The 17931-nt window shown below is 46.7% G+C and overlaps 1 protein-coding gene across 7 annotated transcripts in view; it reads left to right on the top strand.

The window, feature by feature from the left end:
• Positions 1 to 17931, top strand: part of LOC119373388 (transcription factor kayak) — a 167817-nt gene that overhangs the window by 133753 nt on the left and 16133 nt on the right. For 5 of the 7 annotated variants that reach the window (XM_037643414.2, XM_037643413.2, XM_037643412.2 and 2 more), the window contains exon 1: positions 17112 to 17317. The exons of the other annotated variants lie outside the window; for them this stretch is intronic. In XM_037643414.2, the coding sequence (XP_037499342.1) occupies positions 17141 to 17317 (177 nt within the window). In that variant the 5' untranslated portion in view covers positions 17112 to 17140. Of the gene's footprint in view, positions 1 to 17111; positions 17318 to 17931 lie in introns of those variants that run through there. 7 annotated transcript variants of the gene reach the window in all.

The raw sequence follows: 17931 nt of genomic DNA, 5'->3' as shown, positions 1-17931 counted from the left end.
GCTGCAGAATCTCTGACAAACGCTGCTGCAACCGCTACAACATGACGATCAAGCACTCACCGTTAAGCGATGATGGAGACGTCAACTTCAGAGAAACATGTCCAACTCCTTTATAGGTTCCATTGAATCCCGCCCCATCCACGGCTCGTCGAAAGTGATGACGGCATTTCTGTCGCCGTATGTAACGAGGCACTTCGTGACATTGGGCGAAACGGCGCAAGACAAAGAACAGTTCTCAAGCCTGCTTCGGCACACGCACTCGCTCACCATCACGGTGTATTGTCTCTACGACTCGATTGCTCTAGTCCTGAAACACCCAAAAGTGAAAAAAAAGCGGTGATTAAAACAAAAGAACTTATTTACTGATACACCAAAATAGGAAACGTCCACGCAGCTCAAGGTTTCGCTGGCGACTGATGTTTCCGGGCCCGCCGGATCGGATTCTCCTCCTTGCACCACAAACCACACACACAAAACAACCACCGACACTAGCATGGGCGTCAGCAGGATTTTGCCTTGGGGGGTACAAACCCGTGTTACATCGCGTCTGAGGGGGGGGAGGGGGGAGGAGGGAGAGAGAGAGCTGGCATAGCTTGAGGGTGAAGGAAGCGGGGCCAAGTGCCGTGTGGCTTGGAGGGGAGCAAGTGCCCCCTGCTTACGCCCATGGACACTGGTGCACGTTTCCCCCGTTTTATGGCCACTTCGGAGGGGACAACAGTAGCGGTTTCAGTCAAGCGCGCTTTCTATGTTCCAGGCCACGGACACGGGGGCCGTATGCTAGACGGCTCTCGCTACGCGTGGCTCTTGCCAGCACTGGAAACTCCAAAACAAACTGCCGCGACACACGGCACGTATCCACGTGCGGTCCTCGTGGGCCATGACGCTGATTATCAGTAGCTCTACTGATGTTTGTAATTTCTTCTGACTCAGTGGAAAGGTGACGGAAATCTACTGCTTTTTGGTCTTTTTTACAAAAAATGAAAGAACCTCTCCGTTTTTTACTAAGTTTACATTAATGTGATATCACCAGACAAACAAGAAATTCCTTTCTTTGCGATGTTCTCAAACGCAGCACTACTTTTGACTGACGAGCCATAGACACCATAGACTTTCATACAGTAAGCATAACAGGAAGCTCTATGTCCTGAGCAAATACCAGCAAGTCGTGAGACAGAAATCTGAATGCACAACGCGCCCCACAGCTACGAAACCACAAGCAATATACTATCTGGCTCTCGCGCAGTGCACCCATACCCGTGCGAAGAAGTATGGACCCTGGAATAAAGGAAGTATGGGCCACGGTGCACCGGCCTGGACGTATACATAACCGTCGGGCAAACAGGGCCCACCTCCACCGTTCAATAAAGGTCATCCTGTCATCTCTGTTAACAATTTTATTTTAGTTATTTATTCATCCACTTATTGCTTGCAAGAAAACGAACGAGCATCGTTACGGCCACTAATATACATTTTCCAGGCACTGACACTTCGTAATGCACTTAACGTAAAAAATATGCTTAGTAGTGAAAGGAGATATACCCGCTCACCCCCTCAACCCCCCGGCTCCCTCCCTCTCCTTCACGAGGCGTGCGGGAGTAAGTGTTGCCATTCGTCCTCCCGTTCCTCTCATTTTGACGAAGGACGAAGCAGTTACCCTCCGAACTTTGCGCACGGCACGCATGCTTCTGCAGTCGTCCTTCGAGGGAGTAAAGCGCCCTTTTTCGGATGAACTGCGCAGTTACTCCCGAAAACTTTTTAGAGTGCAATGGATAATTAGTGTTGGCAAACTTAGCGGAACAATGTATACAATCGTTGCGTTTTGCATGTACAGTCGTGAACGATAATAGAGTGAACACTGAAACTATATACCTTTTAAAGGCCACAGCGGCGCTAAACGCATTTGGAAAGCGCGAAAGTGTTCGTGACACTGAATGCTCAGACGGAAGTGTATCTCTCGCAATTGAATATGCGTCACACTGATGTCGGTACATTACAAGTAACCGTTCATTCCGAATTAGTGTTAACACGAATTTGCTGTTCTCTGTAATATTGTCAGTGATTGTTGTATCCACAAACATACCGGGCAGAAACTTAGAGCATAACACATAAACTCGATATGAAGTCAAGAATTACGCAGCGTGCCATAGTGGCTTATAATACTGTATTCGATAGTGGCTTATACTATGGTCGATATAGTGGTTTATACTATATTGTTAAATTTCTGCAGTTGTCACCGTGCATTTGGAAAAGTGAAGCATATTTATATGCGCACTTTTTTTTTGTGCTGTTCAATTAGAACTGCGATGTACTAGATCGGAAGCGTGTTTCTGTGGGTACGGGTGTATTCTCGCTTGCACGGCGTGTTACCGCTTTTCCGCGCAATCGCGGAACGCGCGGATATTGAAAGATAGCAACGGGCACGCAGCTATACACAGCGGACGTGAAAGCGTGCTGCCATCATTCGATAAGATAAAAACGTTCGTGGTTTTCGCTATTTTATATTTCCTTTCAGACCCATTCTATTGTTTCGGTATCTGGCTCAACCCGACTGATTAAATGTTTTTTTCTAATTGCCGAGTCGATATATATATATATATATATATATATATATATATATATATATATATATATATATATATATATATATATATATATATATATATATATATATATGGGGCGTCGCACAATGGCTGATGAACTTGTTTAATTATTCTGAAAGCGGAAACTCTCGTTGTTTGTTACAGTTGTTGTGGACGTTTTAATTGCATTGCTGCAGATGCGTTCAGTTGCACGTAAAAGAAAAAAAAAACGGTACAAATAATGGACACCGCTTGATCGCCTTCGGAGATCAGATTTTAGAAACAGTGTTGTTGTTTTTTTATCAAACGGGCCGCTATAATTGCAGGAACTTTTGGAAGTTTCGGATCATCGATACGGCGTGTCACGATGTGCATGATTTCCTGGAGCCTTATTATATAAATGTTTCCTCCATTTATTTGAACTGTTAGAACATTTTTTAAATGTGTTTATGTGAAAGGGGAGGGGGAGGTTACGTTGCGGTTTTGCTATTCCCCCCCCCCCCAAAAAAAAGAAAAAACAAACAAACAGAAATTAAAGCTTCGGTTAATAAATACCAGTTCCCGCACGTAAGCTCATACGTGCGGTAATGCCAGCTGTCCACTGTTATAACATCGACACGTCATTCAATCACAGTGATTTTTTTTTGCGGGTGCGCAGACAACAACCTTAATTAGTTCTGCCCCATTTTTAAATTAGCGAACAAATTAGTACACAAAAAATCCGCACGAATTTCCTGGTATAGCCTTGAGCTGCAAACATGCGGATGGTAATTTCTTTCCCTTTAATAACTATGCATCGTGTCAGGTTTTTTTAAAGCATGAAATTCTTTTACCTCCCATTGGCGGCAAACTTCTGGTGGCCTTGAGCCATACGCCGGGGTCGTTACGTGGTCACCCAAACGGGGTGATCCGGGCAATCAAACGAGATCATCCGGGCACCACTGCGATAGCAAAACGACACATCCGGGCAACCACGCAAAACTTGATAGAACGTATAGTATCTGGCTCGCAACCGCGTTAGATGCCCCAGGAACTGCTCAAACAAGTTACAAAAGATGTCGTTTCCGAGTTCTTTTTTATTCTTCAAAGATAACTTGGCTAACGTTTAGCCTGGACACACTGTGATATACAGATGTGCAGTTATAATTATGAGGTTTTACTTGCCGAAACCACGACATCGTGAAGCACGCCGGGTAGGAAACTTTGGATCAAACTTGAAAACGTGCAGTTCTTGAGTACACGTGGGGTTCTTGAGTACAGTTTTGCCATTTCGCCTACATGGAAGTGCCGCCGCCGTCACCGCTGGAATCGAACCCGCGTCCCCGAGTTTTCATAGATGTCAATAGAGAGTTTTAGTTTAGCGCGCGCAACGGCCTTGCGCACGCAACGAGTGAGAGCAAGACTGCGCATGCGCTGAACCTAAGAGAGATGCGTGCGTTTGCGCGCGCAAGAGATGCGCACGCTAGATCTCGGCGCTTACGTTGCGCCCGCTACGGCCGTTGCGTACCTTACGGGCGTTTCTCTCGCGAGATCTCGACCGGTCGAGACAAGCAAAATGGCTGCGTCCGACAGCAGCAAAGCGGCACGGCGGTCATATGGCAGCGAATAAATCCCGCGTCCATTTCGGAACTGCCATCGATTTGGAGCTCATTGTCTACGTGAGTAGCTTGAATCCGTTCGCGGACCCAGCGCAGTGGACAGTGATCGCTGCAAAGATGCAGGAGATATTCGATGTCGTCGAGACTGCAGTCGCCCTTCAAAAGCCATCGCTCTCGGTTTGTGAGCATCAAATCGTCTATCTCTTCCCATGAAAGAGTGGCCAAAAGGCGCTGATTCGAAAGGATGCTGGAAGGCATTTTTCCTGCCTCGCTGCTGCTCGCCTCGTTATAGTACACTATAGCCTCGTATCGTAAAATCTTGCCTTGTCTCGTGCCTTGACTTGTGTCAGCTATGATCGGCTATTGTAGTTTATTTCTTAGCCACTAGATGGCGCAGAAAAACACGCTGAGACGAAGGGGCTGACGCTTAGACGCAGTCCACGCTTCGGTTGTTGCGTACGGTAAACTAAAAATGTAGGAGACAGCCTCAACTCTAACGTACGTAGCGCGCAGGCCGTTGCGAACGTACAGGTTTGCGCGCGCTAAACTAAAACTATCTAATTATATATGATTCGTATGGGCCCATGTGTTGTTTTGATAACTGAGCACATCTCACATCAGCATCTAATTTTTTTTTTTTTTCATTCTGCTATAGACGCTTCTGTCAAAATGTTTACATCGTGTAGTATACATCTCTGCACTGTAAGGCAGGAAGATGGAAGCTTGGAGAGATGCAAAACTCTTGAACACGGGGTTGTCGCTGGAACTAACGTTTCGACTCCAAGCGGTTCTGTCTTCTTCAAGGCAGTAACCGCGTACCTTAGCGCGTATTTTGAATACACATACACACGCTAAGGTAGGCAGTGTCAGCCTTGAAGAAGACAAGACTGCGTGTCGGAACGTTGGCTCCAGCAACAACCCCGTGTTCATTTCTCATCTGCACTGTAGTTCCCTGCATCTCTGCATTGTAGCATCTCTTCAGCGGTGGGTATTCGCCACCTCCCTTCTATCTAACCAGCTTTTGTCATTGTTTTGAAGACGCTCGTGACGCAGTGGGTATTCACGCTGTCTCGCTAACAACAAACAAACAAACAAACAACAACAAAAGCCGAAACAGGGACATCCCTGCTCCCGCTTCTCGAAATCGACACGACTCTACACGCACTTTCTCCCCGACCCCCCTAGGGCGGGCGGTCCACTGCAGATTCTTGTCGGTTCCACGTAAAAACCCCGATCGTTCCGTCGCGTCGAGGGAGGCGGCGGCGGTGGCCCAGTTTCTGCTTCCACTTCCTCCGAGGAAAGCTAGGCAAGCCCGTTACGAGCTTGCCCCTTCTTGGCACACGCGTTGCGTCCGCCGAGACCCGCACACTCTCTCCCATAGCCTTCGGCACCACGTTGCGCCAGCTCGCAGCGTAATGTGCGTAGCGTTTCTCTCCCACTCTTGTTGTTGTTGTGCGATGGAGGACGGTGATGCGGAGGGGAAAGGCGCTGCGGCGTCCGGGGATTTCCCGTTGCTCAGCGGCGGCGGCGGCATCGATTTGGAGCGAGTCCGGTTCCTTTGGCAAAGGGGGGGGGGGGGGGGGTGCTGCGTGGTGGCCAAGTTTTTTGGTGCTCTGGGTGGTGGCGGACCTGCTGCCTCCGTCTTTTTCGGAAAGCTGTACAGTCCACCATGGCGGCGCATAGAGTAAAGGCCGAGACAGACGGTACGATTTTCCATGCGATGCGGCGTCCGACACGGCGGTGGGAAAACCGGAATGGTGACCTTTCATAGCATCGGACAGCCACCATTCCCTCTCCCCCACCGCCGTGTCGGACGCCGCATCGCACGGAAAATCGTACCGTCTGTCTCGGCTATATATAGGGCTTTATCCCGGTTATATAGTAGGCCTACGTGCGAGAGAGCACACGTAGGCACCAACACGCGAGCACACGGTGCTCGCGTGTTGGTGCACCGTGAATTGGGGGCCCCCGTTCCAAGTGTGGTTGTTAGTGTGTGTGAAATCCAAATGCTTGAACTGGGAGGCTCTAGCCCTTCAAATCACTTGAACTGCTTGTGTATATGTGTTACGGGGGGCCGGCACCGACACGTACCCCACCTCCGGTATGTATGTTCGTGCGTGTGTTTTCATGTGTGCGTGTATGTGTTACATACAAAATGTAAATATGGTGTGTGCATGTGTGTTTGTGTGTGTGGTGGGAGGGTGGAATCGAGACCCCAAACCCCCCCTCTGGCTGCGCCAAGGGGAAGGGGTAATGTATTGCTCATCGCCATGCAAGGGTGGTCACCCCCCCCCCCCGTTTCACCCCCGACTTTATGTCCTGGTGTTACCTCATAGGATAACACCAGGAGTCCCAGTTGCGAGATGTGTGGCACTCCTGAGACTGTCGAACACCTCCTGTGCGTCTGCCCACGATACCTCACGCAAAGAAATTCAATGGCGGCCGTCTTGTTGGCATCGAAGCAACAAGTTTCAGAAAAAGTTCTGTTGGGACCACCACCGTGTCATCAGCGCGATATTCTGAAAGCGCTGAACATGTTTTTGCGCGATACAGAGCTCGACGAGAGACTGTAAATAGTTTTTGGACATTCAAGGACTTACTTCGTCGCCACTTTTTTCCATCATCATCATCCTCATCTTCTCTCCTCTCTCTATACTGCCACTATCCCCTTTCCTAATGCTGAGTAGCAGGCCAGAACATTGATTCAGGCCGACCTCTCAGCTTTTCTGCCATAATAAACCTTTTCTCTCTCTGGTGGAGGGGTGGTCATTGGGAATTAGTAATCTTTAGGTAATAATAATAATAATTATAAGAAGAAGAAAACTTGTTACAGATCACGATTACGTGTCCGCGTGCCGTGCCTGCACGTATGGCAGGAACCTGAAAGCAGGGGGGTAGAGGCATCGTTTTCCTGAAATACACAATCATGGTATTCTTTTTTTACTTAATTAAAAGAACGCGAAAGAATGACTTTTTTGAATCAGAGATGTGCATTAGTACACAGTACTAGAATGTTGGGAAAGAACCACCATGTATTACAGTCATACGAAATATATGTGAAATAATGAGGAAAAAAGTACCTTAAAAGCAGTGTGGTTATAATAGCAATTACTATCAGTTTGTTTAACGTGTGCACGAAGGATCCTTAGCTGCAAGTGCGTGTATCAGCTGGAAAACAAGTGAACACTATACAGGATGAAATAAGTAGAAAAAAAAAGAGGTAAAATATAAAGCAGAAAAGAAGTCAGGACACCAGGTTCTGAAACAAGCAACGCAGTACGTATAAAATGACAGTGATAAAAGACTTTTCACATACAACGAAGCGCTATAGGTACGAGCCAACAAGACGAATAAGGAGAAGGCGACTCGAACAATGCGTGAAACTGTGTTTCAACTATCAACAGCGCGAAGCTCGTGATCTTCAAAACAAAATGTAAGTTATAAAAACATCGAGATCAGTGAAAATAGGGATTGTGAAGACTTCGTATTCTGTGGACGGTTCATTTCTGGCCGAGCCGGGCAGGTATATAGACGAAAGGTCTATGCTCAGGCAACTTGAACGAAATTCGAAAAACAATACATCTGAGCAGCTCGAGGTATATGTGAGGATACCGTATAGAGAGGTATGAAAAACAAATCATTTATGTCAGTGCCTTTGTTCAGTCTCAGAGACGAGCAGCTGGTGTTCGTACGACTGCTGATCCTGTGGAGTCGCTCGAAAGAAACCGTGTTATTTCGCTGAATTTCGAATTTAAGTACGTACGCTGTTTGTGGTGCTAACGATTTGCGCGCGCATGGTGTTTGTGTACGCGTGTTAACGAACATTTTGGCGCAAGTCATATATAGTTTAACCTAGCCGCGGTGGTCTAGTGGTTTATGGTGCTCGACTGCCTGACCCGAAGGTCGCGGGATCGAATCCCGGCTGTAGCGGCCGCATTTCGATGGAGGCGAAATGCTAGAGGCCCATGTGCTTTTAGGTTTAGGTACATAACCCCCAGATGGTCGAAATTTTCGGAGTCCTCCACTACGGCGTCTCTCATCATCGTATCGTGGTCTTGGGAAAACCTGGAAAATTAAGTCGCAGTTTTAACGCGATAGCGTGAAAGAGCCCGTATCGTGGAAGATGTGGCGTCGGCGGCGTTATCCGTGAGCGTAAGAAAATCACAATGAATTCATAGAATAAAAATCGGGGGTTTTGAGCCAGAACGGAACCCAGCTATTCTGCGTGGCAGTCAGGCGTTCCGCCGCAGACCCACGCCAGCAGTGCTTGAAACTGCTTTGAAAAAAGACGTATACCATATTTTCTCGCGTATTAGCCGCACCCCCCTAACTTTTAACTCCTCAAAAAGGGAAAAACAATATTACGCGTATAACCCCTGCATTAACCCGCGCCCCCACTTTTTAAGCACATTTTCCCGTTTTCTTAATTGGTGCGGGTTATGCTCGAGAAAATACGCTATATGTAGGCATCATGTCGGGCGAGAAGTCACATTAACAGACGTATAATATTGTGCGGCAGACGCGTAAGATTGCACCAGGTGTCACACCGCGGGAATTTCGAAACGAGTCGGTGGTTTAAAGCTGCCCACAGATTACGGAGCGGCTAGCCATTATTCATCATCAGCCACAGTATCAACAAATCGTGCGGCTACGTACACTATGGGCGATGCGAACGTGGCCGGACTACTACGCGCACTCGCGTTCCACTCTGAAAGAGGCCCTGCTTGCAACACATTTTGAGCGTGGTCAGAAAACGCTGCCGATTGGTAAAAACAAAAAAAAGTGTTAAGGTAATGGCGCGTGCTTACGAGCGGACGTAGCTACTTGTCCCCTTGCCTTCCCCCCTGCGTATAACCTTCAACGCGCTCGTACGAAAGAAGAACGCGCTTAAAGCGTGCAATAAATCCCCGTAACTCCGCTCGTGCTTGACGGATTCTAAAAACTTTCGCAGCAGTCGATTCGTGAGGCTATAAACTCCTGTAATGAAGCCATTCGATGATTACTTGGTTAATAAGATGCAAGCGTCCTCCAAGCTTTTGCTATGGATTTGTATTCTCCACTTCGCAACAACCCGGGAAGGGCTCGCTGAGTAAATAAATAAACAAATAAATAAATAAATAAATAAATAAATAAATAAATAAATAAATAAATAAATAAATAGCTCGTCCTAAATTTATGCGTTTTTTTAGTTCGTCCTAAATTTATGCGTTTCACTCGGTGGTGAACGTTCTTTTATCGACCGGTCTCATAGATGGATGAAAGGATTTTATTGTTTGTCCGGCAGATTAACATGCCTCGATGAACATTCGATACCAAACAATCTCCATGCACTCGAAATTCGCTACGCACCCGATCAACAAGCTTCCCGTATCTTTGTTGAGTCATGCAGATAGAGTTCTTATATTTAATCCCCCTGTCGTTTTTCTTTCTTTTATTATATTTTTTTTTTGGGGGGGGGGGGGGAGGCATATCGCCGGCTACTTTAGTTGGCAACGTATAATCGCTTCGGTCCTTGCACTGCTTTTTTTTTTTTTAAGTGGGGAGCGAATTTCAAAACTTTTGCCATGTCGCCGCGATCAGGCCGCATTTTTGGGAGCTTATCGTCACCGATAACGGCGGAACCCCGAAAACAGCGGTCGGCTCTGTCAGTCACGTTGCAGCTGTGTCCGGGTGCTCAAAAAGGAAGACAAAAGGAAGCTCTCCGATAAGAACAGCCGCGTTGCAGTCGCTGATTTCGCCGTCGCCGTCCTTTCTTCGTCTTGTGTTTCGTTGAGTTTGCGCTGCACTGTCCCCTTCCTTTGCAACCACGAACAAACTGCAGCCCAAGCCTCAAACCTAGCTAGCCGCATGATACGCAGTAAGCTAGTTTACACCCTTAAAAGGACACTAAAGAGAAACAATGAATCAGCCTATATCGATAAATCGTGCTCTGAGAACTCTAATGTCGTTAATTTCGCCATCATAGGTTTATTAATTGAAGAGAAAATCCAAGTTCAAAGTTTCATTTTTAAATTTCGCGCCAGAACCTCCCCGCGTGACGTCACGGATTTCAAAGTGTACTTATCGTATTTTGACGCCATTGGCTAAACAAAATTAGCCCCAAACTTGGTATGTTAAGAGCTTTGGCCCCCTCAGAGGACAATTAATGTACCTCATTTTTACCCATTAGGAACTACGTAAGAGGGCGCCGCCAAAACATGTGACGTCACGGCGAGTGGTGCGGAAACTTTAATGTGCGTCGCCACCCACATTTAGTTTTTGCGCGTTTTCTTGCTTACCAAGCGTCTTCTCGCAGCAAGCGTGGTGTTTTTGGTATCGTGAAGGAGTGTACTTTACTAACATGAGAAAAATCGTTTTGCTCTTTGGTGTCCCTTTAACGGGGCTTTAGCGAGTCTATAACTAACATACGTACACCCAAGGAAAAAGGCACTTCAACGAATCAAAACACCCATATCATGTTGGTGTTACCAATCGTCTAAACACCCTTATCACTGAAAAATAAAGGCTGCCAGTCGGGCAACACCCATTTACATCGGCATACAAGGCGCACATATATATACGCGCCTATCCATACATGCAGCAAAAAAAAATATATATATATATATATATATATATATATATATATATATATATATATATATATATATATATATATATATATATATATATATATATATATATATATATATATAGCATTGTAAAACGCGCTACACAGCCATACGCCGACCACCATGCTATGTTGAGGCGCCGTTCGGTGCCGGTGGGGACACTCCTGTTCTGCATAATTAATAAACATTAACAGATTACGTGTGAATTTATGATGTGCTTAATTGTAAATAAATCTGAAACAGACGGACTTGTTAGTCTAAACCCGCCTGACATTTAACCCTTTTGAGATCACCGAGGTCCAGTCATCAGTTGGAACTCGGTCGTATGGGGCCGCAGTGCTTCAATAGCCCACAACACCCTTAGCTCCTAAAAGGTGTTTTAGGTAAAACATTAGCCCATACGCAGACCAAAAGGCCGTTTGGCGAAGCAATTGAGACAACCTTACGTCCCCATTTCAGCGAATTCTTCTTGTCAGGCAAGAGGGTGCTTTGCTTGCTTGAAATCTCTCTAAGGGTGCAAAGCGGCTTATAGTGTACATTATATACAAAGCATCGACAGATCTCTCGGGCAGAAAAAGCGTGGCATTCATGGCGATCGGTGATACGACCCTCGTCACTGCACTGGTGCCGCTTCGTGAAGATTACAGACCGCGATAGAGGAACGGGTCAAAAAAAAAAAAAAAAACGCGTTTTCTTTTTTATCAGGTCACGCTCGTTACCGCTAATTTTCTCTCTCCCTTTCTTGACCCCCGATACCAAGTTTTCGAGATTTCGTGTCCCCAAATGTTAACCCAAGGTCAGGTCAGCCTGACGTTTTCCAGCATGTGGTGTCGCTTCGCTGAACTATAAAGCGCTTCAATTTATTTATTTATTTATTTATTTATTTATTTATTTATTTATTTATTTATTTATTATTTATTTATTTTATTACACCCTCAGGGCCGAAGGCATTAGAGTGGAATGGGCGTAGCGTACAACACACACACACACACACACACACACACACACACACACACACACACACACACACACACACACACACACACACACACACACACACACCACACACACACACGAAAAATTATGTGATTTTGACAATATACAGTTGCAAATGCTTTCGATTGTATAGTTCTAACCGTTGTTCTAACTATTGTACCGCGGTATACTGAATAAGTGGTAAAAAACAAATTGCGTGACGCACAATCCTGCGTCAGCAGGGCTTTAACTGTGAAGAACAAAATAGGTCTGGTTATGTTATACTATGTTATAGCTAAAGTGGCTCGAAACACTTGGTTGTCATCTACGCATACAATATCGCTCTTGTGTATAGCAGGCTAGCGATATCTACGTCTTCAGCAGATCATAGGCTTTTTTTTTTTTTTTTTTAATCTAATATTTACGAATGCAGTGTATACTCTGTAGCTGCGAATTCCACTTAAAAGGTCATCTAATGTTCACAGTCGCAGAGAGTGCGCATAAACCAAGTTTCTCAGCGTGACGTCAACTCGCTGCTTGCGACACTTACAATGATACCTTTCCATTTTACCATGTTTTTTTTCTTTTCTCTTTTTCCCCGCATTGTTTCACATGGGGGTCAAGAACACCTTGAATCCTCGACACACCGGTTCGCGTTTTCGTTCACCTTTTTCTCTATTTTCTTTTTTTTTAAAGAAACTAGCGTTTAGGTGCGCGTGTGGCGGGAATAATAAGACAGTGCTTACGTGCTGACAAACAAAGCAGCCATATTAAGAAGGCATATAAACTAACCCATAGGAGTATCGGGAAGAGTGCCAAATTGTACAAGCTTATGTACAGTCGGCCTCAGAACTTTGGAGACCACTATAAGTGCGAGAAAACTGTATTCGAACTGCGCAGTACACGTTATCAGCGCGTTTTAGAAAAAAAAAAAAAAAAAGACCGGAAATCTAAGTGCGAGGTTGCCTGCGCGGGAACAGCGTGAATATTTAGCCTATTTCTTGTGTCTCGTGGTCTATAAACTTTTGACCCTGACTGCACAGCGCTCACACCCGACACGGGTTGGCCTAGTGGTTATGGTGCTCGACTGCTAACGCCGAAGGTCGCGGGATCGAATCCTTGCCGCGGCGGCCGCATTTTCGATGGAAGCGAATATGCTTGAGGCCCGTGTATACTTAGATTTAGGTGCGCGTTAAAGAAGCCCAGGTGGTCGAAATTTCCGAAGCCCTCCACTATACGGTGTCCCTCATAATCATATCGTGGGTTTTGAGACGTTAAACCCCAATAGCTGTTATGTGCACAGCGCTCACGGATTGAATTGCGACATAATAACTTTTGGTATAAGGACTGGCATGCGCTATTGCCCGACTAAACCGCACCATGTAGCTATACGAATCTGACCGCTAAAGGTAACAATGGCTCTGATGTAAGGGTTCAGTAAAGTTGTTTCCACACTAAAGTTGTTTCCATCCATCCATGTAAGTGTTCGAGTCGAAATTATGCCGATATGACATAAACTGAAGACGTTGAAAAACGAAAGTACGAACATTACTTAGCCCTAAATTCGATCCGTGAGAACTGTATAGGTGTTCGTGTATTGGAAAGAAAAAAAAAAAAAAACAGAGCGCGGTATCATGTTTTCGTTTAGCAGCTGCGAAAACACACACGACTCTCGATCGTCATTGTTTTGCGATCTCGACCGTGAGGACGTGTCACGGCTGCCACGCAGAACACCTGCAGTATTATTGGGCTTTTTCCTACATTGCATGAAAAGAAAGGGCCAAAACAGCATGTACGTGTGTGTGATGTAACAGTGCGGGGAGTACATCGCTTGCTTGCCTGCCAGCAAACGTTTATTAAAGTTATCGGGGGTGTGTGAATTTCTATTCTCGAACCCCCCCCCCCCCCTCCCTCCCTCCACCCCGAAATTTTGATGGAGGGAGTGTTTTACCTAACATAAATAATGAAAATAGGCGTTTTTCTCAAAATAGTCAATACTTTCAGCGAGTGGCCACCCCCCTTCCCCCCCCCCCCCCCCCCCCCCCAATAAAAATTCCTGACTACGGGCCTGCGATCGATCGACGAAGACAGTCGCTGTCTCGTCGCGTCCTACACAGGATGCCGAAAAAGAACACCGTTTAATTTATTTAAAGCTGGAACGTACGGCAACAGCGCTGGTGGATTAACCATTCGCTTACGCGAGTAAAAACGTTTTGCTACAAGCGTGACAAGGCAACACAACGCGCAGGCGACGACAGCAGCCTCGCTCACTCGATCCATTCCTCCTCCTCCTTGCAGTCTAATGTGGGTAGGCATCAATCATTTCGCGCCGCACAGGAAACGAGCCGCTCGCTAAGAGATACTAAACGCTTTGATCGCGTATGTGTAGCGCGCGGCAGCCGTGTTTTTCGCTCGACTTCAAAAGCGGCCGCTTCTTCCTTAGTTTCTTTTTTTCTGTCCGTGTTTTTCTGTTTGTTTGTTTTGAAACTCTCGCTAGCTTGTTTACACTTTCCTGAAGAAAGCTGCCGCGGCAAGCGGCGATCTCCTTTGTGTGTGTACAAAAAAAGGCTCGGTATACCCAAAGGCACTTAGCGAGCGGTGCACGCTTTAGAATGTCGTCGTTGTGTTGTGGTCGACGCAGCGAAGATTTTCGCCTCGGCCTTCTTTCTTCTTCGGGTGCACTGTCGATTTCCTGCGGCACTACACCCCTTGCGTGGCTGCGTTGGCGGCACGTCTTTGAGTTGATGACGATTATTCTATAGACCACCTCGGGAGGTGCAATCCGCCGCATCTTCTTCCTCTTTGCCTATATACCCGTTTCTAAAACGACCGAGTGGTCACCGAAGGCCGGTCGGTAATCAATGGTCTTGAAGTATTCCTCGCTTAGAAAGAAAGAAAGAAAGAAAGAAAGAAAGAAAGAAAGAAAGAAAGAAAGAAAGAAAGAAAGAAAGCGCCAGCAACTAGCGCTTCCGGCCGTTCTGAGAAAGTACACCGCGTTGTTTTACTACGGCATGCGGTTACGCGACGTACTCCTACCCCCCCCCCCCCCCCCCCCGTTTTTTTCTGTCCTTTCCTTTCCTTCATCGCTTCAGGCTCGCTGGAATAATAACAATAAAAGTGTACTTCGGGGTATAGTGCGCCTGTGGCGAAACTTGGCTCGTATCCGACGTGCACATAGTGGTGGACACGCACACACAGTCGGCGAAGCCCTTACGGCGCAGGGCATACCGGTTTTGCCGCCGCCGGCGTGTTCAGGCGTTGCATGCAAATGTTATAGGAGTCTTATTTGAACCGCTGCCAACTTGCGGTGCTACGCGATATACTGGAGCGACCGTGCGTTACAATTGTACAAGTGTCGGTGAGCATCGTTGTGCGTTCATTAGGATGTGTAGTGTACGCGTTTATTAATTTTACGTATTTAGTTACCTACGTCAGGTACCTTTATCCCGAGGGCCAATGAACTATATATGCACACGGAGGGGGAAAGACAGCAAGTGTACATACAGCAAAGCTGAATATGCACAAGTAAAAACGGTATACTAACGCGTCGGCATACGCGAGAGACTTGCCTATCGGAGTTGCGGGGTCTCTCAGTACCAAGCCCAGAAGGTAGAAAACATGAACACCAAGTATGGCGCCATAACTGTTAGACAAAGTAATCTACTACAGGTGAACCTTATCGAACCATTTTTTTTTTTCTAGTACATAGTACATAGTCATTCCATTGCTTGTATAGAGTAAAACTTGTGTACCCCTGATACGGCCAATCACGCATGTCACTGACGCAATGTTAAAATACAACTGCGGATTCCAATGGCACACTTCATTTTTTACTTCCCTTTGATTTAGCACGTAATTTACCAGTCCTGTGTTTGCTTGCTTTTTTTTTCGTGCGTTTGTAACCTGATAGATTGGTTTTAATTAACCAAACTACTCTGCCTGTTACCTCCTAATCACTGTACATATCCGCATGTTCAATGGGAAGATGCCGGCATATCGGGTGCTACGGAAGAAAGCGCTCCGTAGACACTCGAAATTGGCATTTTATAATATGCTCCGGATCATATCTGTATACTGCTAAATACGCTATTTAATATCGATGAAAAATACTGGATGCTTCCTCGGCTTACTGCCAAAGACGTTCGGTTTGTTTTATTCACCGGCATCGCTCATTTATTTATTTTTTTAACTAGGCGAATGACACTTGGAACGCCCTATATTCCCGCAGCATATCTTCCCGTACAAGCGACTTCTTCTACAATAAACAGCGAGAACGTACAACGAGGCGATAGACTTATGTTAAAGGAACACTAAAGTGAAATAATGAATCGGTTTATGTCGAGAAATTGTACTCTGAGAACTCTAATGTCGTTAATTTCACCATCACAGGTTTATTGACAGAGGAGAAAAATCAGCGACAAAGTTTAGTTATTAACTTTCGCACCGAAGCCGTTGCACGCGACGTCACAGATTTCAATGTGTCTTTGCCGTGATTTGGCGACGTTGGCTCAACGGAATTGCCTGGAACTTGGTATGCTAAGCCTCTGGCATCCTGGGAGGTCAATGTACTTCATTTTTACCGATCAGGAGCTACGTAGGTTCTAGTAGATGACGTTTAAAATCTATGACGTCACGACATTTGGCGGTGCGGTAATTTCAAGGTGGCGTCGCCACCCGCATTTTCTTTTTACAACTTTTCTCGCTAACCAAACGTCTTCTAGCGGCAAGCGTGGTGATATTGTAATTGTGAAAGAGTAATTTACTAATATTTGAAAAATCGTTTCTTCTTTAGTGTCCATTTAAGGGTGAAGATATATATATATATATATATATATATATATATATATATATATATATATATATATATATATATATATATAATACACATCAAACATTTATATTGCACAACATTTCTCGGGCGGCCGCTCCGTGTGAGCATGTATAGAGCTCTCTCGCAGCGGTGTAGTGGTCGGACGGCGACGTCGTCGGCATAGAGCAAAATAAAAGAAAGTTTGAACAAAGCTACGGGCGACGCAACCACCACATCTCGGCAAACGTCGAGCGAGCGCAGCCGTTCCACGCGGCGGGAAACGTCACAAGCCGCGGAGGGAGAGGGGAGGACTCTCGAAAGTGAGAGAGAGACGGAGAGAGAGAGCGCGTTTCTTCCTTCCACGAAAAGATAGGACTCCGGCGCACTTGACAGGAGAGAGATTTGGCGGAGGACAGCCAAAGGAGGGCCCGCTCGGCTGTGACGTCGGCGCCACGTCACCGATTCGCGCCGCCTACGTATGGCGACCGGGAGAGTGGGTTAAAATGAGGGAGGGATCGGCCGCTCTTCTAGAAAAGAAACGCGACCGCTCGGCCTCCGTCAGTCGACCGTATGGTTTTTAGTGAGGGGATGCGCACGTTCAACATGAACGGCTCGTGGCCTACTGTTGTGGAGTACATGGACGACGAAGACTTGGTCTTCTACAACGACGAGTACATGAAGAATGATTATCTCGGCGGCAGCGGCGGCGACGTTTCGGCTACTACCGTGGTGGACATTACCGGCGATGTGAGTCATCCCGTTGGAATTTTTTTTTATTTTATTTTTCGTTAGGCAGCCGCGCGAAGAGATTCGCGCCGGCTTCGAGTAGGGGCGTAGGTGTGTTCGCGAACACCGCGGTAAACAATCGGCTCTGGACTCCGGAGGAGAATCGCCGGGCGCGTGTGTTGCCGCCGGGGGTTGAAACTCTGGGTTAAGAAAGCCCTGCTTGTGCTATTCGGCACGTTTATTTCTCGAGTTACTGCGCGCTGCCGTAGGGCGAACGGCGTCCTCTCTTTAACGCTGCTTGTTCGGCGCGTGGCATTGCATCATCGGCCTCTTTCCGGTGCGGTCGCTGGTCTGTCGCCGCGGTTGGGGGTGCCTCAAACGCCGAGGAGGTCCGCTAAAACTGCGCCGGCGTTGCCAAGTCGTAGCGGTTCGAATCAAGCCGTCTATTGTTCTTCGTGGAGTCCGGGGTCCTCCCCCTGGATACAACCTCGCTTGCCGCCGCCGACGTTCAACCTATACGTTGTTTTTGCACGCTCGCCGCAAGTGTCCGCGCATTGCAACTCCTTTCTACCGGGTCGAGTGGTTTACAAAGCGTGCGGTGCCGGGTTCGAATTCCCAGTAACGCCAGTCTGGCG

The sequence above is a fragment of the Rhipicephalus sanguineus genome, chromosome 11 (assembly GCF_013339695.2).
Source record: "Rhipicephalus sanguineus isolate Rsan-2018 chromosome 11, BIME_Rsan_1.4, whole genome shotgun sequence".
NCBI lineage: Eukaryota > Metazoa > Arthropoda > Arachnida > Ixodida > Ixodidae > Rhipicephalus > Rhipicephalus sanguineus.
This window is presented reverse-complemented; position numbering and strand designations above follow the sequence as displayed.